General features: G+C 37.8%; 3 protein-coding genes across 5 annotated transcripts; 1 reads left to right on the forward strand and 2 right to left on the reverse strand.

Moving 5' to 3' along the window:
• Positions 1–74: 74 nt before the first annotated feature.
• Positions 75–437, forward strand: RB195_016863 (uncharacterized protein; the record flags this gene model as incomplete). The annotated part of the gene is made up of 1 exon (XM_064183597.1): positions 75–437. One exon carries the CDS (start codon positions 75–77, stop codon positions 435–437), a length of 363 nt encoding a protein of 120 aa, XP_064039478.1.
• Positions 438–598: 161 nt separating this feature from the next.
• On the reverse strand, positions 599–24,073 carry RB195_016864 (uncharacterized protein; the record flags this gene model as incomplete). Of its 3 annotated transcripts, XM_064183599.1 has the most annotated exons (21): positions 17,788–17,933; positions 18,211–18,283; positions 18,382–18,564; positions 18,756–18,867; positions 18,959–19,084; positions 19,253–19,335; positions 19,392–19,547; positions 19,871–20,064; positions 20,160–20,334; positions 20,814–20,907; positions 20,961–21,150; positions 21,217–21,359; positions 21,505–21,592; positions 21,667–21,817; positions 21,891–22,012; positions 22,066–22,156; positions 22,233–22,406; positions 22,463–22,555; positions 22,628–22,748; positions 22,819–22,898; positions 23,507–23,602. In XM_064183599.1, the coding sequence occupies 21 exons, from the start codon at positions 23,600–23,602 to the stop codon at positions 17,788–17,790; spliced, it is 2,691 nt and encodes an 896-aa protein (XP_064039482.1). The 3 variants fall into 3 exon arrangements, with proteins under 3 accessions (XP_064039479.1, XP_064039481.1, XP_064039482.1); XM_064183598.1 differs by lacking the exons at positions 17,788–17,933; positions 18,211–18,283; positions 18,382–18,564; ... (16 more) ...; positions 22,819–22,898; positions 23,507–23,602 and adding exons at positions 4,413–4,552; positions 4,643–4,730; positions 5,868–6,005; ... (8 more) ...; positions 11,338–11,418; positions 11,628–11,733; XM_064183600.1 differs by lacking the exons at positions 17,788–17,933; positions 18,211–18,283; positions 18,382–18,564; ... (15 more) ...; positions 22,819–22,898; positions 23,507–23,602 and adding exons at positions 599–726; positions 4,442–4,552; positions 9,207–9,311; positions 15,881–15,927; positions 24,053–24,073.
• On the reverse strand, positions 800–2,068 carry RB195_016865 (uncharacterized protein; the record flags this gene model as incomplete). The annotated part of the gene is made up of 2 exons (XM_064183601.1): positions 800–922; positions 1,961–2,068. 2 exons carry the CDS (start codon positions 2,066–2,068, stop codon positions 800–802), a joined length of 231 nt encoding a protein of 76 aa, XP_064039480.1.
• Positions 24,074–24,988: the final 915 nt, after the last annotated feature.

A 24,988-nucleotide genomic window follows, 5' to 3' on the forward strand; every position in this document is an offset into this window, starting at 1 on the left:
CGAAACGTGTGAATGCATCAGTCTTCAGCTGAATCTACAAAAGACGATGTTCATGCGCAACGGATAGGTCTCGGATGCTTCATTCACGCTCAACGGAACGAACATATCCGAATGCACCAGCAACGGGTCGGGAGTTGAACATGATGAACGACGTGATCCCCGAACTGGGCAGGAGGAGACGAGCGGCTTGGGGAGCGTACAAGAGCATCGAGGATGTAGTGAAGAAGACCAGGAACGCTCGGTTCCGTGCTCACCTCTTCAACACCACCGTACTTCCTGCTTTGACCTATGTTTCGGAAACCTGGGCATTTCACAAGCAGGAAGAAAACGAGGTGAACCTCATTGAACGCGCAATTGAGAGAGTGATGCGAGGAGTATCCCGTTTCACGCAAGTGAGGGATTGGAAGTTCTCTCCTACGTCAGCGATCAAAGATTAGAGACGCCGCCCGAGGGGTTCTCCGCGATATTAAGCGCACCATAGGAAGACCGCCGACCCGATAGTCAGATTTCTTCACGGAGTCCTTCGAAGAAAATTGTGATGCTCTTCGTGTCCCACGCGAAAGGAGGAACTACTGGGCGACTCTGACACGCGATCGAGTCATATGGAAGAATTACTGGCGCTTGCTCGACAAGTTCGAAGATCAACGGGAGTCAAGGTGATCAAGGTGATTGGTGAAGTCCCGACAGGAGCGGACTTCTTTCCCATCTCAGCTGCATCGCCCGAGGCTAAAGTTATTATCGCATTAAAGTCTTTTTTTATCGTGGATTCCTTACATTCCTAGTAAGCTCGCATGTGAGATCACTGTTCTCTGCGATTCCCACTACGTTTAAAAACTCCTGGCTTTTTCTTCTCTCTGTCGCGAGAGTATTCAATGATCTGATCATTTCTCTCGTCAATGCTGTTCATTGCAGTATCTCCGGGCTAACGAAGTGAACAAAAACCAGTTAATAGTCTTGAGGCTTCGCTCACTGGATTTTGCGCTTTTCCATTCCGTATGAAGCGTTGGGTTCAGAGCAGTCCATGAGAGATTGTGGCTGCACGATCGATTGATCTGTTGGAAACACTCTACTGCCGATCAGCCTTTCATCGCTCCAATAAAGGGTCCATAAATAATGAATAATAATAATAATAATAATGGTACCAGACTAGTCTGGGAAGATCAAAACACTGACTTGATACATCGGCTAGCCTCTGTAAGTCATTGCATGGGCAACCATGCTTAACAAATCTTTAGAACTGCAGTAAAGTGCGTTGATGCATCACAATTGGATTGCCAGACGCTTTCCTTTTTTACTCGTGTGGTGGAGGGAGGGGGCAATTTTCTCTGGAGGAATAATGCACCGGTGTGGTCTAGAACGTTGGTACAAAAGCGACATTCGTGGGGCAACACTTTTTACTCACGATAATGTGGTCCTTTTCGTTTACCAGCGTGCTCATCACCAGGTTTCTCTCAAGTCCAACGCAGAGAGTAGAGATAATGAGGATAGAAGTTCACGACGACGATTTTGGTCATTGTAATAAACTTCGAATCTCATCCTCCGTTCGCACCATTGTAAAGAATGGGGTCTGGTGTGCGATTGCTCAGGATTTCTTCGAAGGCCAATTTTTACATTCAAAACAGCAGCAGTTACCATATGGGAAACCGTTCTGAACCCGAAGGAACGTTTGAAGTCGCTTATAGACACCGTAACAAAGGAAGATGAGGCAAGAAGTAGTGACTACAGAAACCTTTCTGCTATTCTCTGCTCGATTATCTACACGTTGCTATCAAAGGTGACATTACCGTTTCTAAATAGAGACTATTCTTGGCCGTGCGCGTTTCATTTCCGTTGCTGGAATTCTACGAGCAGCCTATGACCAAAGTACATCCTATTATTACTCTTTGGTAAGAAATGTTGAACAATACCGCTCAAAGAATATCTGTATGAAAGGAAATATTCTAGGAATCGTTCTACTCACCTCCGGTGCGCATGCCCTGTATGGTGACGGATACTCTGGATCAAACATTAATTTAAACGCAAATAAGGAAGAGAATAAAGCAATTGATAGAAAAACGACTCTCTCCATCAATAAAGCCGATAAACCCCCAAAACAACGAAGTAATGAGTGAAACAGACTGCTGATATTGTTCACTCATCCTGTCAAACACTGATTACTGAGGGCAGGTAACAGAGAACATAATTTGCAGGAGTATTCCAGAGTGAACGGTCGACTTAAGCAGTGTCATGCGAAGGTCATGAGATCTATCAAGTCGGTGTTTTGTCCATTTGGCACCAATTTATCGACCATGAAGAGATAAAATGCTTGGTTAGCACCAGGGTTTCAAACCGTCAAACGTGCACTCATAGCCGCACCTCTTACCATACTCGTTATCCCCCGCACCACAATGGTATCAAAACATTCCTGTTTTCAGTTTTCGTTTCCTTCCTTAACCCCAAGAAGAATCACTAATATATTCATATTTAATGGATAATATATATTTAATAATATCTTATAAATCATTGATGTATTATAATTACATACCATCATTATGTTGCACACTATATATCACATAAAACTATTTTAGAGTAAATTATATCGTGTGTTGCGAATTCTTTACTGTTACACGTTGAAGGTAAGCCGGTAGAGTATGGGACAAGATCTTCCAGCCCTCCTCTGCATTTCTCTGTAAAAGTGTTGTGTGTTGTTGTTGTGCCTGTAAAAGTGTTTTTAAAGTTGATAACTTCATTTTCATTTTCTGCCGTCAAAAAGAGCAGGCACAAGTAGCGTAGCACAAAGGCAGCATACCACGAATCTGAAGTGGTGCGGATTTCAGGTGGAGTATCCGTATACGAGGTCGTAGATTATGGAGACCGAGGTGATTCCACTCATCTCTTCCTGTATCACTGCAAACAGCCGCCTCAAGAATGCTCTTTTGTACGACGCTATCTATTGCAACGCTCCACCCCCTGCGCCACCTTCGCCCTGCGATTCGTCGAAAATCAATTCGGACTGCCCCAATAGGCAGTAAGAGACGCTACGCGTGCAAGGGTGGCGCGCTGCGATGGTAGCCATTGACGAAGAAGTGGGGGGAAGGAACAGGGCAGTACTTATGGAAGGGGAAAGAATTCAATCATTACTACGGGTAATGTTTGGGTACTAAAAGTAAAATAATGATCCGCTTATCAAATAAAACGTTATAAAAGTGAACATATTGAAAATGAAATGAAATTTTGTGACGTGATTTCATTTTGTTGTTCTCGCTTTATATCTCAGCCTAACTCCCCCTTCTTTCATTTCTCATAGACGTCGGTAGGGATCAACACAAAACAACAACACAAGTGCGACACGTCATAGCGTATGCAGGTAATAATCCTATAAAAATAATTTTGCTCTAATTTTTCTAGTCGATATCATTTGATGAACGCGACACTAACCGCTGATCCGCTCTTCCTGGTTCTGCAGTTTTGACGCAGAGACGGGGCAGCGCTTTCACTCGTCAGTGCAAAAGATCTAACAGTGAAGGATTAGATCCCACAACTGTACGGCACCCGGTCACCACACCAATCCTGTATATCACTCGTCACTCGTCCGCTGTTCTACCCGACCTCCACCTGTGCGAAATTAAAGAAAAGAAACAGGGCTAGGGTATGAAGCGAGAATAACGAAGTAAGAAACCAGGTTCGACACTTCAAACTCTAATGTGTTCACAATTTTCAAGTTTTAGTTGATGAGCTAACCATTATTTCACTTCTACTACGTTTTCCCTCAAGTATAGATTAAATCCTCTTCTCTTCTTGATAACAATTCCTTTCTTTCCATCTCTCTCACTTCCTGTTTGAATCGTCCTTCGTGATCCATTGACACTACCAGTGGCCGCTGCTAGCTTGCCCTTGTGCACCTTTTTCGACGGCGGCACGTCTCCCCGTCAATATAAATGTGCAATACGGATTAATCCTCAAGAAACTAATCTATTAGACCCTGCATAAATTTCAATGAATTTCACTTCAACAGCTAGACCGGATTTACCTCATCTACGACCCCGTATACGGATACTCCACTAGAAATCCGCATCACCCCAGATTCGTAGCATGCTGCCTTTAAATCAGTGTACTTAGTACGAAAAGCTTTACATAGTCAGTAAATTGAGCTCTCTCTGATTCAAACCTTTTTCATATTGAAACATCACTTTGGATATCTTAGTTTTATTATGTAATAAATAAATTACTTATTATGCAACTTCGTGTTGGAAATCATAATTAGTCCCACTCATTCAAATTTTTGTACCCTTATTATCACATTACTATGGTCATTCTTAGCTCTGAAAACACTGATTCGAAAGTCTTTATTTCTGTAAACTTCATAAAATCAATGATATCATGCATCAAAGTGAAAATTTATAGAGAACTGTAAGAACCCTGTTTTTGTAACGTCACAGTTTCACGTCATTTTTGCAACTACAAATTTCTTTATTGGAGCGACATTTGTGTTGATCTCTGTCGGTTTTAGTCATTAGTAGTGGTGGTGGTCGTGAGCACTCGATCAATGTCAACAGTTGAATCGTAAGGAGTGCTAAATAAATGGATTACAGTGCGCAAACTGCGTTTTAGAAATGAAATGAAAGAAATCCTTCCCAAATTACACCTGAATCCACGCACTCACCTATCTCATTTCTGGTGTCGGCTGAAAACGTGCTCACCTCCCGCTTCGCAAGATTTGCCAATCGATCACTACGCTCAGAATAACCAAGCTAAAAGTTATGCTCTTAAAAATGAAATTTGAAAAAAAAAACTGCCGTTAATTAATATTCTCAACTATGTTTGATGAATCCACAATCAGGCATCTACTTACGAAATCACTCATCATTCTCGACTAGAGGATTTTTTCGCTCGTCAGGGAAATACGCAAGTTTCGAATACGATAATTTATCCTAATTTATCCCAATTTATCCATCATGTCATCTCAAATATCTTCAAATTTCAAATCAAACTTGCTCAGATACTGCTACAACCACCTCCTATCATTTAAGTGAGGAATTCCCACTGCAAAAGTACTTTCACGATTTAGGTAGGAGGCATTTTTAAATTCCTGACTGATAGTTCAAATATCCTATTTCAATATATTCATTAACACCATCAATCAATATTTTTTTTCTTTTTTCTATTTTTCAAGTTAAGGAAATACAGGAATGTTTACAATGTCTAATTTTGTCTTAGGTGCTGTTGTGTTGGAGCCAATACACCCTCCGTCTTCGAACTATTACTGAAAGTGGTTTGTGCATCGAAGCTGAAAAAAAAAATCAAGCCTTCAAAGATGCACAATCTAGAAGTTTCCAGACGTCACCTCTTTAGATTTCTTGTGGTCAAAGCGCATAGAAGTTTTACAAACTATGGTCAACTATTTGGCAGTACACAGTCAGTGATAGGCCTTGCCTTGCGTGCGTTTGAATTTTCCCAACGGGACGTACTGGGTATGGAGGAACGAGGAAAAGAGTAGAAGAAAAGGGAGGAGGGAGAAACGGAAAAGAGGGAAGAAATTCGATTGTGGTACATCACCTTCAAGAAGAAACAGAAAACAGAGGATTCCTACTTAAACAGCAATAGGATCTTCCTGGTCCGATACCAAATTGTACTCAAATTTTGCACAGGAAGAACCTAAAGCTCCAGCCTAATTATTAGTTCCTATCATTACACAGTTTTCAGTTATTTACACCTGAATTTCATGACATTCAACCAACAAAAATGCTGGGATTGTGTGAGCACTGTTTGGTTTAGAAAATCGCTAATAAATTAAATTAAAAATTAAATTAATAATTGTTATTTAAATCACTAATTGATAAATTTTGAATGTGTATTGCAAATTCAAAACATTTAAAAACTCAGCTCACCTCGAAAGGCCAAGCAAGCATTAATGCAGCGACAGCACTGCTCGTAAATACGTTTGCTATGATTGTCCGTCGAATTTCGGTGCAAACGGTTCGGCAAGCTGTTGACAGCAACTCGGCGGATTCTTGAGATCCATGGATCTATTTAAAAAATAGTTATGCATTTCAAAAGTCACAAATACCACATAAAAATGTTTTGGAACTATAATATAGGCCACAGTTTTTTTGATAAATACAATGTTGAACAGAAACACATAACGCACATAAATTAAATTATTAAATCATCATCCCACGAATCTGGGGTGATGCGGATTTCAGGTGGATTGTGCCTATACGGGATCGTAAATTATGGGGAGGAGCGTGAATCCGTCCATTTCATCCCATTGCCGTAAAAAAACGGCCCGGAAGATGCCCTCCAAGGCACAAGGCTGGCGCGCTCCTATTGAACTCGTTGCAGAAAATAGGGCCCCGGAACGCTCGAAGCCGCATCTTTCGGTCCGCTTTTTACGGCATTTGGGAAGGAAGAAATGGACGGAATCACTCTCTTCCTCATATTCTACGACCTCGTATAGGCATAACCCACCTGAAACTTGCTCCAACCCAGATTCGTAGGATGATGCCTTTAAATTGGTCTAAGATTCAATCCACAAAAAATCGAAAAGGTACGCATTTTTTCTTCACTACAACATTAATCTTGGGGCTCAAATATGAGGAAAAATCGAAAGATTATAATTATAATTATTTCAGAGAGCAGTAGTAAATGAATGAGACTACTTTCGTGCCATGCGTAAATTTATGAGGGAAATTTTTGAATATTTTTTTTTGTCTCGCAAGTCCATATAAAGAAGCACGTAAAAAATGTAGTAAGTAAAAAAGTAAAAAAGTAAAAGTAAAAAAAGTAAAAAGTGAAAAGTAAAAAAGAAAAAAGCACTATCTCCTCGTAAAAACGTCATGAAGCTAAATAAAGTGAAAAAATAAATAATAAATATGCACTCTTATTTAAATATAGGCAATAAAGAGATATATAAGGAGTGAAAGGAAGGATGAAGAATTTTCTGCTCTAGAACTGATACAATCATCCATAGAAGCTAAAATCGGGTGGAAAATGTCTAGTGGAATCGATCGAAATCCACTGAAGGTCGTGGCGTTTTGAAGCTATTTTACAAAGGGGTACAAAAAAAAACAGCTGCTTTTTTCTTTTTCCGTGTTTCAAACTGATTTTTTCCATGTGTCAAAGCTTGAATGGCTACTTCAATGGAACGTTTAGAAAAAGCTCTCAAAACAACCAACTAATTATCGAAAACACTAACCTTGTCCACTTTCACGACATTCTGATTGCAACACATTGCATGCGATGAAAAACATTGTGCAAACTTTCGGCAGCACAACTAAAAACAAACATAGAACTCTTGGAAAATGTTTGCATGAATGATTGGGGTAGTTCCGAGGAGGATATTTAGTGATAATTATACCTGTAACTCTTCTTGTTCGTCTTCCATCACATCGCATAACAAAAACTCTTTCCATGCGAGAACAGCAATCGCAAACTGAAAATTCAGCAAGTTTTTCTGTACTTATTTTGTTATAGGTCTTCACTAAAGTTAACAGTAACAACAGTACGTTATTGTAGAAATTCTTGAAACTTCTGGGCGGATGTCCATAAGTAGGCCCCTAGTTTTATTCTTTAACAACTAAAAATTCACCAAAAAAAATTACGAACTGATATAAATCACACGAGATCGCGCCAAAATCACAAACTGAAACCAATATCCTTGCGCTTTCCCTTCCTTTCCACAGAAATGTTGCATCGTAGGAATAGATTTGCTAACAAGAGTTAGTGTTCCAATTTTACGTGAACATAAACAACATAAACGTAAATATTCACGTTTTATATGTGTATTAGAGCAAAATTAATCATATAAAAATATTACAATGATGCGCAATTTTGTAGAAAATCTATAATTTTGGAAACCGAGTCGTAAGTCGCTAGGTCCATTTTCATGGGTCTAACTCTTCACGAAATTTCAGATAGTTCTGCTGTTGAGAAATTTAACGCTTAATACTAATGCGTCATTCTGAATAAGTCATTTATGTCAGAAATATGTTCAGTACTCCTACTTTCTTTTTGTTTACTTCGATGTTCTTTTTTATTTTTTAAACTTCATTTATACTTCTCATCTTCTCTTATTCTCAGACTTCTGCATTTTTGACCTAAGGAATCAATCATCCATCCGATGGACATTCAGTACTTTTCTCGGCCATATTTGTTGATTTGGCTATCTCTGTTGCCAAGCATTTTTTTAAATGTCAAAAAAAAGTTGCAAAAAGGGGCAGAAGAGAAAAAGGCCCAACCTAGTACTGTTTTGTATACTATATATAAAAACGCAGCCTCATTTCCTTTCTCAGTGTACCGGATGTACACGAAATATGTTCAACAGAAATTATGGATAAACAACTCACATCCGCATCATTGCATCCTAGATTCGCCTTAATTGCGAATGCTACCAATGGACATGAATCCTTTCGTAAACTTAGTTTGACATACCCTGAAATTTTTTTCTAAAGCACTTTCTTATCCTCATCATTTCAGAAAATTTTTATTAACATAAATGAAGCATATCGACAATCCCGTATAAGTGTAACTACATATGTATTAACGTCTACATATTTATTATACTTATGTTTAAATTTTAAATATAAGCATATTTAAAGACGAAAAAATGTTCTCAAATACCAATGAATAGAAAAATAAATGTAAGGAATTTTAGACCTCGAATACTTTGTTTAAAAAAAACTGCCACTAATTTTACAATAACTATACCGCTCTATTAGTTTTTCTAGTTTCAATTTTCTCTCCGCTGTTGGATGAAGCATTCTATTTTTGGCAGAGAGAGTTAATCTCTTTTTTGATCCAAAATTTCATAATCTTTCACAATTTTCATGATCTAAAATATTCGTTAAAAGGGATCTTCGAAATCTATGGAAATCATTGAACAAATACTTAATCGTCTACATACTTCTAAAGGAATGAAGGTTAAGCCAAGAAAATCTATTTGCTGCAATCCATTAGATGTTTCAAAAAGAAAAAGTAAATCGGTTTGTTCTGCCTCTAACCTCGTGTCTTTTTCGTGGATGGATCCAGAGAACACATAGCTTGCTGAAGTTGAGTGAGTGTCACCCAATGAGGAGGATACTTAAAACGAGCCACATCCATTATCAGCACCTTATCCGTACCAGAATGAAAAGCAGCAAGTGGAGAGAAATGACCTATATATCAGTGTCAGGATGTTTGTAGTACGTTGGAACGTCGCAAGAAAATACATTCACACAGAAAACCCAGACCGGTTCCGGTTTGTTCGAGTTGTGAACGATCGTAGCTGGCTACAATCACCTCTGCATCACTTCGTACTGAAGCAATCACATCTTCTCGAAGCATCCGGAGAAAATCTGAAAAGTTCTCTGTTCCTGAGTATTCAAGGAGCAGAAAAAAAAACCGGATAGACGCAATAATATCACAAACAGCTATTAATTCATTAATTACCAGTTCAAGTATTAACTTAAACAATTAACTCATATTTACCTCGTTTACGAAAGGAATCACGCAATATTTAGCACGCAAAAAGTACAACTTTTATATATTTAGCGTGGTGCAGATTTCAGGTGGAGTATTCGTGTACGGGATGGTAGATTATGGAGAGGGGGTGATTCCGTCCATTTCTTCCTAATTGCCGTAAAAAACGGCCCGAAAGATGCGGCGCCGCACAAGGCTGGCGCGCTCCAGTCCAACTCCTTTTAGAAAATAGTGAGCCAGAACGCCTAAAGCCGTATCTTCCGGGCCGTTTTTTTACGGCAATTAGGAAGAAATGGACGGAATCACCCCCTCTCCATAACCTGTTATCCCGTATACGAATACTCCACCTGAAATCCTGCCACCTCAGAGTCGTGGAGTGATGCCTTTAACACAAAAATAAAATAATAATAATAAAATAAACACAAAAAAGACTCTGAAATGCTGGAACCAGTTAAAATTCGATGCAGATTAGGTTACGTAGTGAAGTCGCATAAATACGAAGATGAAATCACTTTCACACCCGACTCTTTCAAATAAAATTACTTGAATGGAGCAGAAGCGACGGTTAAATAAAAGCAGCCGAACAGGAAGAGTTTCGTTTGGTGTACGGATAAAGGATGACACTGTCAGAAATTGGAGTCATCACGTTGAAGAAAAATGCTAATAAAATAAAACTTTAAAAAAAATATAAATATGCTAAGAGAGATGTTGCTAGAGATGGTTCTTACTGTGCCGTTCCTCAAGAAAGTCGCAACATTTCAAGATAAACGACTACATCGTAGATCTTCACATTGAAAAAATATTTTAAAAATTTGCACTAGATTAGAGACCATTTAGTCTATTCCCGAAAAGGGTGCATTCATTCTGCGAAAACCCCCTCAGAAACCGTCCCTTCTACGTATCTGCATCAGATCACAATTTTTTTCAGAATTTCATGGGAACTAGTTGATGACTCATAATTTTCAGTTCAATAGGACCTCAATGGAAGTTAAATGATCCGAAGACGACAAAAAAGAATTCAGCAATCGTGGCAATTTTTTTTTGAGGGAAAGTCTTCAATCGCAATTTTTGCACTGTCAAAAACCCACTCCATTTCTACTTTGCTTTCAAAAAGTACAACACTGAAAAAAAGAGAAACGTTCAAAAAGTACAACACTAGTTTCCATGAATTCGTCAAAAATAGGCAAATATTCACGGTGTGCATCTTATTTTTCCCACTACAAAAAGTTTAATTCGATCCTTACTTTGTTTCCAGAAAATTACAAATATACCTACATATTCTTGATAAAATTCCTCAGAAATACACAAATATTTATGGCGTTCATCTTTAACGTTCAAGAAGACATCGAGAAAACCAACAGTATAAAACACTGCACGCGTGATTATTTATCACTGGATCTTCAGATTTCCCATTCAAAAAAAGATGATAACAACACTTTAAAAATCCTTACCTTCTCCTTCCTTTCCATAACGCACATCTGCATTAAGTCGATTACATGAAGCCAAACATGTGAACTGCGGCAAATTGATACCAGTCCGAAAGAAAACTTCTCAGTAAACATTTTATGCCAATTTTCAGAAGCATTTGAGTAAGTGATAGCTGGATACACGAATAAAATTCCTAATCAGTAATAGCAAAATCAGAATAAAAAATATGAAACCAACTTTTTCACGTGTTCTAATGGAACACAACAGTCGAGCATTGTTTCGTGATAAAATCTCCACGGTGCCTTCCAAATTCGACCTGGATCCACCTCCAAGGCGTTCAATACCATCACTATAACAATCATTCAAAATTGTTTACTCACTTTCGACACCGCTAGCTCAATAATTTCTTTTCAAAATTCCAAGAAACTAAGGAAAATTCCTGAGTTTTCATTACAGAACAACGAGAACACTTACCCAACGTGCTGAGTCCACAATATGCTGGTTCATCTTGTGTTCGAAACTGTGCAGCTAGTTTAAAGTAAATGTTTGCATTCCCTTGAAAATACAATTAATAAATGCAGAAAATTATGAAAAAAGAAAATGAAATAAAAAAATTCTCTAGTTTTCCAAAGATAAGGGTTCGAAAAACGTTCACAGCGATTTCTTACAAAAAATTTTTTTTTTCAAACGAAGAAAAATTTTGCTCATTTTTTAAATTTCTTATGGGAAATGTTTTCAAAAAAAAAAGAAAAAAAAATAAAGACCTTCAAGTAGACTCTCCTTAAATAATCGTTTCCCTTCTTCGGAAGAGAAATCCACACATGTTGACGGGAGTGAACGCCGATAAAAGTTTTTCGCCGTCACCGACATCTCAGCCTAAAATGCCATGAAACTCATTGTACTTGAGACCTACTCAGCTCAAAAGCCGATCCTAGCAAGGAAAGCAAGTGAACGACTAGCTAAGCAGAAGAATGTAGACGTCATAGAAATTTGTAAATATTTACAAGTGATCAGTTGTGCACTCCACCGGCAACTATTCACTGAGGAATGAGAGGATAACGATTCCGGATCTTCTTAAGAAGACGATTGCAGATGGATAACCATAACCTAGAATATAGAAAATGAGACTTGTTAAAGGATTGAAAGACAGAAGAAAATTAATATATCGGAAAAAAACACTTCAGAAAATAGATTAGACAGAGAAGAAAATGAACAGAAAAATATATTAAAAAAATGGAGCAAATATCAGAGAGAAACATGTTTCGCATTTGGGTTTAAAAGTATGAGAAATCCCAGCACTTTTTCTTAAGGATCTTCACACGTTCCTTCTTTATAACTGGCGACAATCTATTGGGTTACAGAAAAAATCTAAGAAATTAGAAAAGAGAATTTTCGCTCTCTTCTTCAAGCATTTCGCAGTTTGTAAAATAAAAATTCAATCTCAAGACCAAATTTCTGATTGGTACCTTTCCCGCTGGAGATGATTAACACCTTTATCGATCAGAGAGGATCAACATAAATGCACAGGCATGTAGGGTGGTGCTTATAGAGCAAGCAATTAACTACACTACTGATAAATTCGACTTTCAATTAACCTCGGCATAATTAAAGGTATCACCCCACGAATCTGAGGTGGTACGGATTTCAGGTGGAGTATTCGTATAGTAGATTATGGAGAGCGAGGTGATTCCGTCCATTTCTTCCTAATTGCCGTAAAAAAGAAAGCCCGGTAGATGTGACGCGTGCAACAAGGTTGGCGCGCTCCAGTCGAACTTATTGTAGAAAATAGTGCGCCAGAACGCCCGAAACCGTACCTTCTGGGCCGTTTTTTACGGCAATTAGGAAGAAATGGGCGGAATCACCCACCTCTCCTTAACCTACGATCTCGTATACGAATACTCCACCTGAAATTCACACCACGTTAGATTCGTTGTATGCTCCCTTTGACCCACACATTTCCTTTTGATTGAGCCCACATCCCATTCAAAAACATGTTGCAGTCCTTCGATCCAGTAAACTTATCCTACTTACATTCCATGCAACAAAATTCGAGCAAACAAGTGATAGAAATGAAAATCATTCGGAAAGGAAAATGTTCTTTGTACAACAGATCAACCTCTCAAAAAAAGATCTCATATTCTAAAATGGGACAAAACGTTCACGCTGTGAGAAACCTGAATCCACACATTCAAGATCTAAAAGAAGCAGAACACCAGAAGACCAGAAGAAGACAAAGAAAGCGCTTCGAAATGGGTTTAATCAAATTTGTCGTGGAAGCCGTCCAGGTAATTTGGTTTCCACAGTGAAATGGAAAGAAAAGACAAAGCACGAAGTAAAACTAATATATTTATACATAAATAAGTGAATATGTGTTTACAGACAAACGTGAACAGCACGTAATGTGAAAAGCAAAATAGCACCTAATACAGTCTCTGGATTCAAAAGTCTCACTTTTTCCCCAGTTACAAACGTATTAAAAGAAAACAGTAATGTAAGCTATCGGTATTACAAAGAGAAACAAGGCTGAATTCGCATCTAACTAATTGTTGGTGTCTGTATTCCAGGTAATCCCAAATTTAATCAGATTAAGTAACAAAACCATGTGCTTTATCTACAGTCCAGAACCATGCTAAGAGGTTATCCTCCTAAAACTCGGTGTCCGACAAAATAATGACAAGCGAGGAGCACGGTCACAAACCAGTAATTTGGGAACAGCAGAACAAATTTTGCAAACTTCGTAGCACACTTATTCTTCCAATTTTTGCCATTTCAGCTGCATAAATAAGTAAAAATGACCTCGATAACACCAGAATCTTTGGAGGGGTGGCTGGACTCGTACAAATCAGAGACATTCCAGCGGAAAACTTTCGCGAGAAATTTTATTTGAACAATATTTTTGAGAAAAAAAAAACGAAGAAATTGAAAAAAGAGGTTCAGACATACAAAATTCAAAAACTGCCACATTAAAAAATTAGTTTTATTTTTTTAGTTCCTTCTGTACTTTACCTTCTTATTTCTTTCAAATCGTAATTGTTACCTAAATAGTTAATCAGTATAAGGACTTCGCTTTGGAACTCATGGGTTTGTGCTGAGCAAAATTTCTGAACCTAAGCCTCCTTCCTTTCAAACGGTTTACTTATTTTTTTAAGAAATAACTAAAATTAACTACTGGCTGGTTTCTATAAACCACATGCTTATTCCAGTGATTCTTCTAAAAATCCTCCACTTTCAGCAAAATTAAAACTGCTTTCGAAGAAATTTGTCATGACAGTAAAAATGTATTTCTGAATGAATCTGAATCCAATGAACAAAGCGCTATCTGTCATCTTAATGCATAAAAAATGTTCACGAACAATGAGAGCTGCTAGCCAAAATCCAGATTTTCGAGGAAAACACGTGGGTTTTCGAGAAAAAAAATCATTTAAATGTTATTAGCTTTATGACGTGAAAAAAACCCGCTGAATGAACAAAAATAAATAATTAAAAATACAATAATAAATATAGATACAATAACAAATATAATATATATATATATACAATAATAAATATAATAAAAAGTAGAACTGAAATAAATTATAGAGGATAAACAGCGGATAATATGAAATCCAATACACTTCGAACAGGAAGAGCGCACTCAGGTGAAAAAAAAGCATCAGAGCGGACGAATGTGCGGTATTGCAGAAACATACAAGTGAAAAATTCGATTCTCATCGATGCCGCTGTCTCCAATCCATCATATCTCTTCTTTCTTTATCTTTTTTCTTCTTCTAAAACATTTCCAAGGTCGCTTTAAAACGAATGACAGTCAAAATTTCGTCAATGCAAAAAGATTTCGTTATGAAAATTGATTATCCTGATTCTCAGATCAAATTACATAAGTCAGGTGATAACATCTATTAGATTCAATCTAAGTTTCCTAACAAACAAAACCAATCTGGCGAGTTACTCCCAGAAAGACGGGGTTAGGAAACAGTTCAAATAGAAATAAGCTGCTTTCCCGAAGAATGGAATAGAATGAGCAACTGCCAGGAACATCGGAAAGTCTCTTATCAGAAGCAACAACGTGACTACTCCACAAAAATGCAAACGGTGAAGAAATTACTGTCACAAGTTCTTGTGTGATTATCTCTAAGACTTAAAAATTTGGTAAGATCTTTAGTATGAAATTAGCATGAGATTGACCGTATTCTAGAGAAAATCTTCATAAGAGATCACTTGACAGGCAGAGAGAGAGGGAGAGAAAGAGAAAGAAAGAAAAAGAAAGAAAGAAAGAACAAGGTACTGAAGCCCTCGTTACATAAATGATTTTCAAACCCGTAGAGCTTTTATAATGCTATACTATACTACTCCAAATCTGTTGAATACACACATAAATCATGACTAGAGCATTAATTTTTAAAGAACGAACATCACGCCAAAGATAACGAAAATGTTCTTTAATAACGAAGAATGTAGGTGAAAAACATATAAGCACCCAATCGGACGCTTCATTCTTCACCAGTCAAAAAAAAGAACTGAAGACTGCAGGAAACGACGACAAAACGGCTACATAAAAGTCCTTTGAAGAAAGAAAAAAAAACCTCCAAAACTTCAGGCACTAAGCTTATTTGCTCCCAAAAAAAAAGAGAAAAGATTCAAAAGCAATCTTCGAAAAAAAATCCCAAATCAAAGAGAATATTCTCCAAAAAAAAGCGATTTTAACCAAAAACAATTAAGAAACACGTGGAAAACCCATAGGAAGGAAGTAGGCAGAAACGCAAACAGCTGCTCGTACAATGCATGCAGTATTGACAAATGGTGGCAATAGCAACGTAGAAAGATCACTTCCGATCAAGCGGGGAGATTATCCAACAAAAACATCCATCGACAACAGATGTAACTCTGCCCGAATAGATCTAACAACACGCTTTCCAAGTAGCAAATTCAATAATTATAAAGAAAAATGAACTCTGTGAAGACGGAGGTGGCTATGGACTTTAGAGAAGAAAAAAAAACCTATTCTGAAGTACAAACATACCTTTTTGTAGGTCACATTTGACTATCTGTTGGGGTGGTTTTGAATCCCTGCAAAAAAAGAAACATCGAAGTTAATGCTGGATTGCCGTTTGATCCCAATGTCCTTGACGAATATGGGATTTGGCACTACTACGCATAGTTGACATTAAAACCCATCCCTCAGAACCAAAATTCAAACACTGAACAGGCAGGCAGCACTTACAGTACTATTAGTAAGCGTGAACGTCTTGGTTATTACCAATCAGCGGATACATGGAGATGAAATCAGGATCTCATATGCAGACACATAGCCTACGAGGCCAGAAACCCTAAATCGCTTCAACTGCCTCTTTCCCCACCCATTATTTCACTTTAAAAAATAATCAAAAATGCGTAATTATTCTATTTCTTATTATATTATTCTATTTCTTCTTATTCTAATATTCATTCTCTCTTCAACAAACAACAAGACTACCGAAGATTCTTCTGTTTGCTTTTTTGCAACTTGAAACGTCAACTAATGAAATTTCTACAAAATCCGCTCTTTCGCCTATGTATGTGTTGTGTACGTCATTATTTCAATCATTACTATTCAAAAATGTGTAGGAACACACAAATATCCTTTCAAAAAAAAGTCGAAACCATATTTTTACTTGACCACTTCGTTGCTGTTACTTGTTCAATATCCAAAAAGCATGCAATCCGTATCGTAATTTGAATAAGCAATCCAATAAGCAGCATCACTGCGACCACATGTACGCAACAACTCTTTACATCGATAATATCAATAATATTTCATTCCTATCACAAAATACATTCAAAAAAAAGTATCATCACAACTCTTGTGGAATGTAGCAAAGAATGCAGAAGATTCAAACACATTTTCAAATACACTAGTTAGCGGCAACACTACGCAGACCGGTACTCAAGTACATGTAAGAACGGAGAGAAGAACTGTTAGCGATAGGTGAGCCCGTCTAATTTAGCGATGTAGTGAAAATTCGCAATGAGATTTAGTGGAAAAAAGGATTAAAACGGCAATTTCAAAGCAATGAAGAACGCTGCAAAATCTGCCATCCTCATAAAAAGAAAAAACTGTGAAGTGGAAAAGAAGGGAGGAATAGAAATCGATGAAACCGCGCCCACTTAACCATCACAAAAAAAAAAATCGAGCTAGAGGTAGAGAAAGAATATCGTGTTTTACTGTTAAAAGATGAGATAAAAGTAACAATTGAAACGGATCGTTTAAAATCGATGAAATTTTAAGGGCATGCATGCAAAACAGATTGAAGAAATCAATACATTCCGCTCTGTTTCATTCTTGTATCATGCCAGAATCACGCAAGATCGGCCAAAAGTACGTTCGGAAGGAGGTTGACTACATTTTAATGCTGGAAATGGTGGAAAATTTACTGTACTTTTCTAATGAGGAGATTAGCAAAGACAGTAATAGAGCAATCCTCCTACTTTAACCATCCATCCGTGTTTTCGGATAGGAAGAACGTATTCGCGTCTGCACTTATCACGTTGAGGAAACAAATAACTAAGCATTTATATGAATATAATGAGAGATTAAAAAAGAAGGTTCAAGTAAATGCTGCCCATTCAAGAAAGAATATCAAGATGTATAGGTTGTTGCTAGAAGCACTAGTTTGGGAAGATGTGGAAGTTTGAAAGTTAACCTCATGCTCACTCAAAGGAAATAAATTGGGAGCGAATTCGTCCCAGTTCTCAGGGGAAATCGGAGATTTTTCTCTATCTAGTGTAAGAAAATATCGTCTAGTGCAAGCAAAACTTAAAACTTCTAAAACAACATCTATAAAATGCTAAAGCGATTTCTACAGTTAATGCGGTCGTTAGCTTTGGGCAGTCAAAAATTTCGTGTGAAGGCAGTCTCATACACAGGATTAAATTAACAACTTTTTAGGATTAGAAGACATGCACAACCAGCTCAGCAACGCCACCAATCATCGTCATACTCCACTTCCACCAGCCAACCGCCATTTCAGGTGTTTGTCGCCTTGCTTGGATAAGATGGCGAAGCTGTCGTACAGTCTCAGAATCTTGATGTTCTCCTAAAAGTACAATATTTAAAAAGAATAAATGAAAATGAAAAAATCCTATTCATCTTCTTTTCTCTCTGTTCAGTGAATTAACAACTACGCTTGGTTCGCTTTCCGTTTCAAAGCTGATTGGTTCTAAATGAAAAGAGTTCCTTGCAGCTACGTAACAATTATCGAAACGATAATGAGCGGCCATTCCCTAATGGGGTGAGTACCCATCCCAAAGAAAATACAGAAAATCTCCTACGGTAATAACAACAGGTTGACTCGAAAGTAAAAAAAAACTTACCGTGTGCATGATGAGCAGCAACGGCGATCTCCAAGTTATGCGTGTTATCTGGATCAGATGGGGTTGCAGCAGGCTAAAGAGCATTTAAAATAAAACTTTACTACTGAAAAATTGCAAAAATTGGAAGCTGAAAATCAATTAGAGAGCACATAAAAGAACAAGAGCACCTACATTCTCGAGCAGAATCCAAAATCGCCGGTACGCTGGCATTTCGAATCCGTAGGTGAGGAAAACAAAATATGTTGTTCTTCGTCCAAACTCTTCTATATCTATATTCGTAAAGGACCAGGTCACCAACTCATAGCCGGAGAGAGGAGTCACGTGGAGGGACATTTTGTCAAAACCGCCGCGAAGCTGAATTTTATAGGAAGAATTAATATAAAGGTGCGGAACGAAAAATTGGCCAAATTTCTCGAAGTTATATGTGGAAGAAACAAACATTCAGCGAAAGCTTGATGAATAATCCAAAATATGAAGACAAACTTTTTTTGAAATAGAGAATGAGGACCAAAGATTGAAAAAAAGGATAAGAACGATGAGCTTGCCTCAAACGTGATATTCAGCCTGTTCGCGCCCACTTTGACACGATCGATCATCGTGAGCTTGATCGGGTATGGTACAGGTGCGGGTGATGGAACTGGTACCCATAGGGAATGCCTGAAAACCTCAGCTATAACACAATAAACAGTAATTTCGATAGCAAAATCTTGTAAAACCCAAAAAGAAGGGTAAAAAAGCTGAAGCTCACTCAGGTGGAAATAGTTCATGGATAGCGGTATAGTACGGTAAGCGACAATACTCGTCTTTGATTCCCGTACAGTTGGGTGCGGAGCTTCCTTGAAGGAAGGAATGCGCCGGTAGATCCTCAGCACCTCTAAAAACGAAGTTATAAACAAACTAACAACAAGTTCAAAGTTCCTACATTTTATGAATTATGCTATCTACGGAGTTGGTTATATATAGGCCTAACATTTTAATCGCAGAAATGTCAACAAATAATATACGAGTTTCTTCCCAAGTTTCACCAAACTTGGAAATTTACCTGAAGTCAAGTGACTGCACGAAAAGCCCGTTATCCTTCTGCACTACATTTCCTTCGAAATCATAAATAGTCCGATTCGTGTGCTATAAAAAGAATTTTTACTGCAAAAATCAAAAATCTGATACCACACCAAACCTACCAAGGCCACAATTCGTCTCAGACGAGGATGGTCATTACTATACTCATAAGGTACTCCTAGACGAGTAGTTACAAGTGCAATAAAGAAGAATATGAAAATTGCACATCCACACTTTATGAGGTAGTTCATACGTCGCGAAATGTAAAACAAGTTGTTCTGAAAAGTAATTTCGTAGTTAAGTAAAACAGATCCTTGTTCCATGCTACATCGGAGCATTGCAATTACCGAAGATATGTGAATTTTATGCTGAAGCTAAAAAAAAATGTTGAGCAGTGCGCTTGGAACGAAAAGCCTCATGACATTGGTCCTGTTTACTCTGTTTCGAGCCAAAGCAAATTAGCCACCACTTTTATTTCAGCGCATCAGATGCTCTGTAGATTCTATGACAAACAAAATCACAAAAAAAAAGTAAATTAAATGAGTTCAGCAAAGATTTCGCTCGTCTATTCGGCAGTGCTTTTGAATACTGCACAACTTACCACAAACAACACGAAACTCGAAGCAATGGCTAATCCAATAGGTGCCATGACGAATTCCGGATTCACAGCATTGCCGAGTCTTCCCATGACTGGCACGAAGAAGTCCACGCATTGGCTGATGGCATAAACGGCAAACACGAATACAGGCGCAAAGCATACAAGTTGGGTGTAAAGAAGGACACGCGGAGTTACTCCTACAGGAGAAAAAAATAAGAGAGATTGTAGTTAAAAACACGTTAACCGAGAACAAGAGATTCAATGTTTCAAAAAAAAAGAAACAAAAACTTACTGTTCACCAACCCTACGGCACCCAACACAAAAATGAGCGGGTCTTTCAGGAGCGGAAATATAACGTAATTAAAGACGAAGAAGGCAGAAGCAAAGTGATACGACGTCATCACGAATAGTACGGCGGCATATGTGATGACAATACTGTCATATTGTACCATTTCAATATGGCGCACCTAAGTGAATAATAATAGCGAATAGTCTTAGCTGAACAAAAAAAAAGAGAAAATAGCACAGATAAATGCAAAGAAAGTACTAGAGAGAAAATGACAAAGTTGTAATTGGGAAGAAAACCAAGTATAGACGGAAAAAACGGTGAGAAAAAAGAATAAGCGCGGTAATTCACAACATATTACTCCAAATTTCACTTATATAATGGAGTGATAACTTAAATTGTAGTAAACGTATTCTGAAAAAAAAAGAAATGTCTCTAATATTGATTTTTACTCTAATGTTTCGAGGTCACGATCTTCGGTAAAAGTATGAATGCTGATGATGGAGGCTATCGAAGTTATCACTGGCATTTATATAAATGTTCAGGGTCCTTGAAAGTCGATAACTTTGACCGAAGCAGAAAACAAGCAACTCTCAAGATATAAAAAACGACAGAATTCCTTTACGAGTAGCGTAGTAAAAATCCTTTAAAGGAAATCACCTTTGTCTTATCCGCAAAATACGTATGCACTGTGCATCCAGCGATCAGCATTGGTAAAACATAGAGCGGCCCAACAATTTCCGGTAATTTGTACCTGAATTAAAGTCCAAACCACATGATAAGGTAGATGACGTCGAAAAAACCCACCAACACATTAGGAGATCAAACTTGAGCACTAGTACTACTACTACCACCATAGTAAGAATCATAGTGAAGAATGCACAAATATGATGCCAGAAAGCTTCTCCGAGATCACTTAGAGTATAAGCACCACGTAGAATACGAAAAGCTACCAGACCTGCTACAAATGCACATGCGCCATAGTTGAGAATTTGTCCTGTAACAGAAACTTTATTTCAGAATGTTTTCACAACAAAAAAAAAACAGATATTGCCATACTTACCAATAGTGACTGTATAAAATATAGTAAAAAGACCAACAACGTCGTAAAACACCCATTTATTTGCTTCGTCGAACGATGCTGCCTGTACCAAATACGGACTTTTCAGGATGGCTCGAACAACTGCTAGTACATTCTCGCCAGCTCTGTAAAAAAAACGATAAGTGGAATTCTAACGAATTACTGAAAAAAAATAAGCGAAGCCCCCAAAGAACAAAAAACTTCAACAAATGAAGCTAAAAATTAAGTATTTCAATAGCACGTTAGTATTTAAGGATAAACATAACTTACCTCTGAATTGCACCAGCTTCGATCCGCCACTCTTCATCAAACTCGGTGTGATACACCCAGCCATTCTTTGTGTACGCAATATCAAGTCCTAAAAACCTAACATTAGATGTCCAATTAGAAAGCAATGTCAATTTCCTCTGAGAACTTTCTGAATCCACAAACCAGAAATTCGCCCATGATCACGGAAAATACGGAAATCTGTGTCAGAGGGAATAATACCAGACTGGAAAATTTCCTGTGCAAGAACACTGCAAAAAGGATGAGGTGCTGCTTCGAGGTAAGTTTGCAGGAGCCAGGAATTTCCAGGCCCAGCCTGAAAATGTTTCACTCCATTCACAGTTCAATGAATTTCTTCTAGTACACCTGTGAAATTCTCAAAAACTCACTTGGAATAAAATTTCACGTCCTCCCGCACCTGTGCCTTCGAGATTGATGAAAGCATGGATAGTATGCCGCCAAGGATGATTCTCAATAAACCCGTGAGCGCCTTGTAGAAAATTCTCTTCGGCTGAAAAACAACCTTTAGAATAGTGAACATGCTTCGAAAGAACTCAAATTTACCTCCATTGAACAGAAAAACTACATCATTTTGGAGCGGTTCTTCGGAATGCGACAAGACATTTAAGACATCCATCATAATAGCACACGACACCTGCGAAACGCAAATTGATGATTACCTCATCGAAATTACGAATAAATAAAAAACGCTAGAACATTTTTAAAATTACCGCATCATCAGTAGCTCCAGGAGTGTCTGGCATGGAATCGTAGTGACAATTTAGGAGTAAAGACTGCTGCGATGGGCCACTCGCAGGTCCCACACGTACAATGATGTTGGTGATTTTGTCGTAGCAAAGCGTAAAACTTGACAGAAATTTTAGATCGAAACATCCAGACGGCCTCTAAAAATCACAAATAGAATAGCGATAAAAGGAGAGTGTGGTTCGAAGAAAATCACCTGAACGTCCATCTCGAAACGGTTAACTCCTTTAGAAGTAATTGTTTGTTTAATATTGCTGATATGCCGCTGCATAACGTCGAAGGCTTTATGCTGAACATCATTGACGTGTTAACATTTTGAAAAATCTCTGGGAAAAAAGAAGCTGCATAGCAAACTGGCTACCTCCAGCGCAACCGAACCACTTGGTCTAGGACCAAGAGCAGTTAGTTCTTTGAGTAGTACACGAGCGCGTTCTTCGCTAAATTTGCTCAGATGGTCGGCTCCGATCACAGGTGGCATGTACCTAAAAGGTAACTATGTTAGAAAAGGAACGTTGAAAAACAAAAACAACGAAATTGTAGAAAAGGAACTACCTGTGTAGATAAACAACTCCCGCATAGATGACGCCAACGACAGCGATCACCAGAAGCCAGTGCTTGAAACCAATCGCTTCCTGGAAAATCCTCAATTTGGAAACGGTCAAGGAGAAACAGAACTGCCGACTAGAATTAGACAATATAGGAAGATTATTTATCCAAAAGAAAATCAAGAGATAGTATTTTAATTGAAAAGGATGAATATTTGAAAACAAAGAAAAATCCACTCATAGCGAGTGAACGCAGCGAAATCATTCCTTCATCACTGCAGTTCCGAGAATTGTGCGATTTAAGAAAACAGCTACAATAATCTCATGCGAATAATATATTCTGCGATATGGTCATAGGTAATCAGGCAAATACACTCGTTATCTCCACGAAAAGGGCGGAAACTTGCAATATATACCAATATTCTCTGCAGCGGATGAGTAAAATACAACAAAAATAGAATTACTAGAATACTACTAGAATTATTACTGGAAGAACAGCTGAACATAATCTGTTTCATCCGAAAACAAAATTGTGTGCTTTAAAAACAGTGATGTATAAACGTATAAAAACCTGCAAGACGGTTCTCTATCCATAGTTTTAACTGGAATTCAAACCAAAAACTCATTTCTACTCCTACGGATCACCCCTCGAGAAATCTGATATGATAAGAAAGCAAAGACTTTTTTTAACTCACGATGGTGCGGCGAGCCTTGTCGTCGATGCGCTCATAATAAGGTTGAGCGTTCGTGCCATTTACTGATGATGCAGCTGTTCGCCGCCTGACCTCCATCTACAAACATTAGAACGAATAATCCAAACTCAATAATAACTTAATATTAATGTCATAAGAACTGTACAATTCCACATATTAAGGAAAAAAACACTCTTCTGCACAATACGATAACTTCGAAGATATCCTTACATACTGTCACAACAGAAATATTCAAAACAACACTAACATTCATAGATAAGTACTCTTTTTTGACGATCCTGAGAGAAATAGAACACTCCAACAGGGAGCAGAATGCACCAGAAGAGTAATAAGTCGTTACAATATTTTATGGGACACAAAGGTGTAGCCCCTCGCCTAACAGTTGTTCATTATTAGAAAGGTGATTCATACACCAGTTATATGAACTACTACGAGGAAATTCTCACAAATTCATTCTATTCATCATCGTTGCCTTGGACCTTCCAAACCACCTGTCATTCTTTATTTCTCTAGCTGCGTCGGTAGTACTGCGCTGCCAAAGACGTACATCTAAGCACCTCAAAAAAATGGCAAAGGTGGTGCCACTCCCTCTCCCATGTACATTATCAAGAAACTAATTCGATGCACATAACACCAATATACCCTGCTGAAATTAAAATAACGACACAAGAATAGCTTAAACGAGGAAAGCACCTAACACCCCTGATAAAACCTATAAAAGAAGCTCCACAAAACGAATAACTGCGGAACTGAATAACCAAACTTTAAAAATGCTTACATAGTAGAATAGGCAAATTTACAGGCTTGAATACTGTTTTTACAAAGGTAATAACTGTCCCAAACAAACTAAATCTAGGCAGTGTCATCTCCTTCAGTCAAGACGAAGAATCGATAAAGTGAACTCTTTGGAGTCCAAAAAAAAAACACTAATGTCTTTAAGGGATATTATAGGACTCTATAGATGCGTTCCTGAAGCCAAAAAGCCAAAGTAGACTCCGACTGATATGCTATGTATTTTGTAATCTCTGGGAGTCTAAGAACCTGATTTTACTGCATGGGGATAATTTTGAACATAATGCGAATATTGAAATGAGGGTAAAAAGAAGCAGAGAAGAACAAAAATCAATCTAGGAACGTCACAACACACTTGATAACTACAAGCGAATGAGTGATATTCGAGAGAAAATTATTAAAAATGAATCTTAAAGTAGAACTGTAGACAGGTCCTGAAAATGCACTAAGGTAGGCTCTCCGCTGAAAAAGTGCAATCATACACATCAAAAATAGAAATACGAGAAAGAAGAAAATTTATTGCCAAAGTAGGCTAGAACAGTGAAAGGACCGAAATTATTACTGTTTCTGACGGAAGGATTCATCTTTTGAAAACAAAGGATAAATAAATTAGGAGTGCTACTCGCAAATGAAGAATATACATATTAGACAAAAAAACATCCGATTGACAGT

Source organism: Necator americanus, chromosome II (genome assembly GCF_031761385.1).
Source record: "Necator americanus strain Aroian chromosome II, whole genome shotgun sequence".
In the NCBI taxonomy this organism is placed as follows: Eukaryota; Metazoa; Nematoda; class Chromadorea; order Rhabditida; family Ancylostomatidae; genus Necator; species Necator americanus.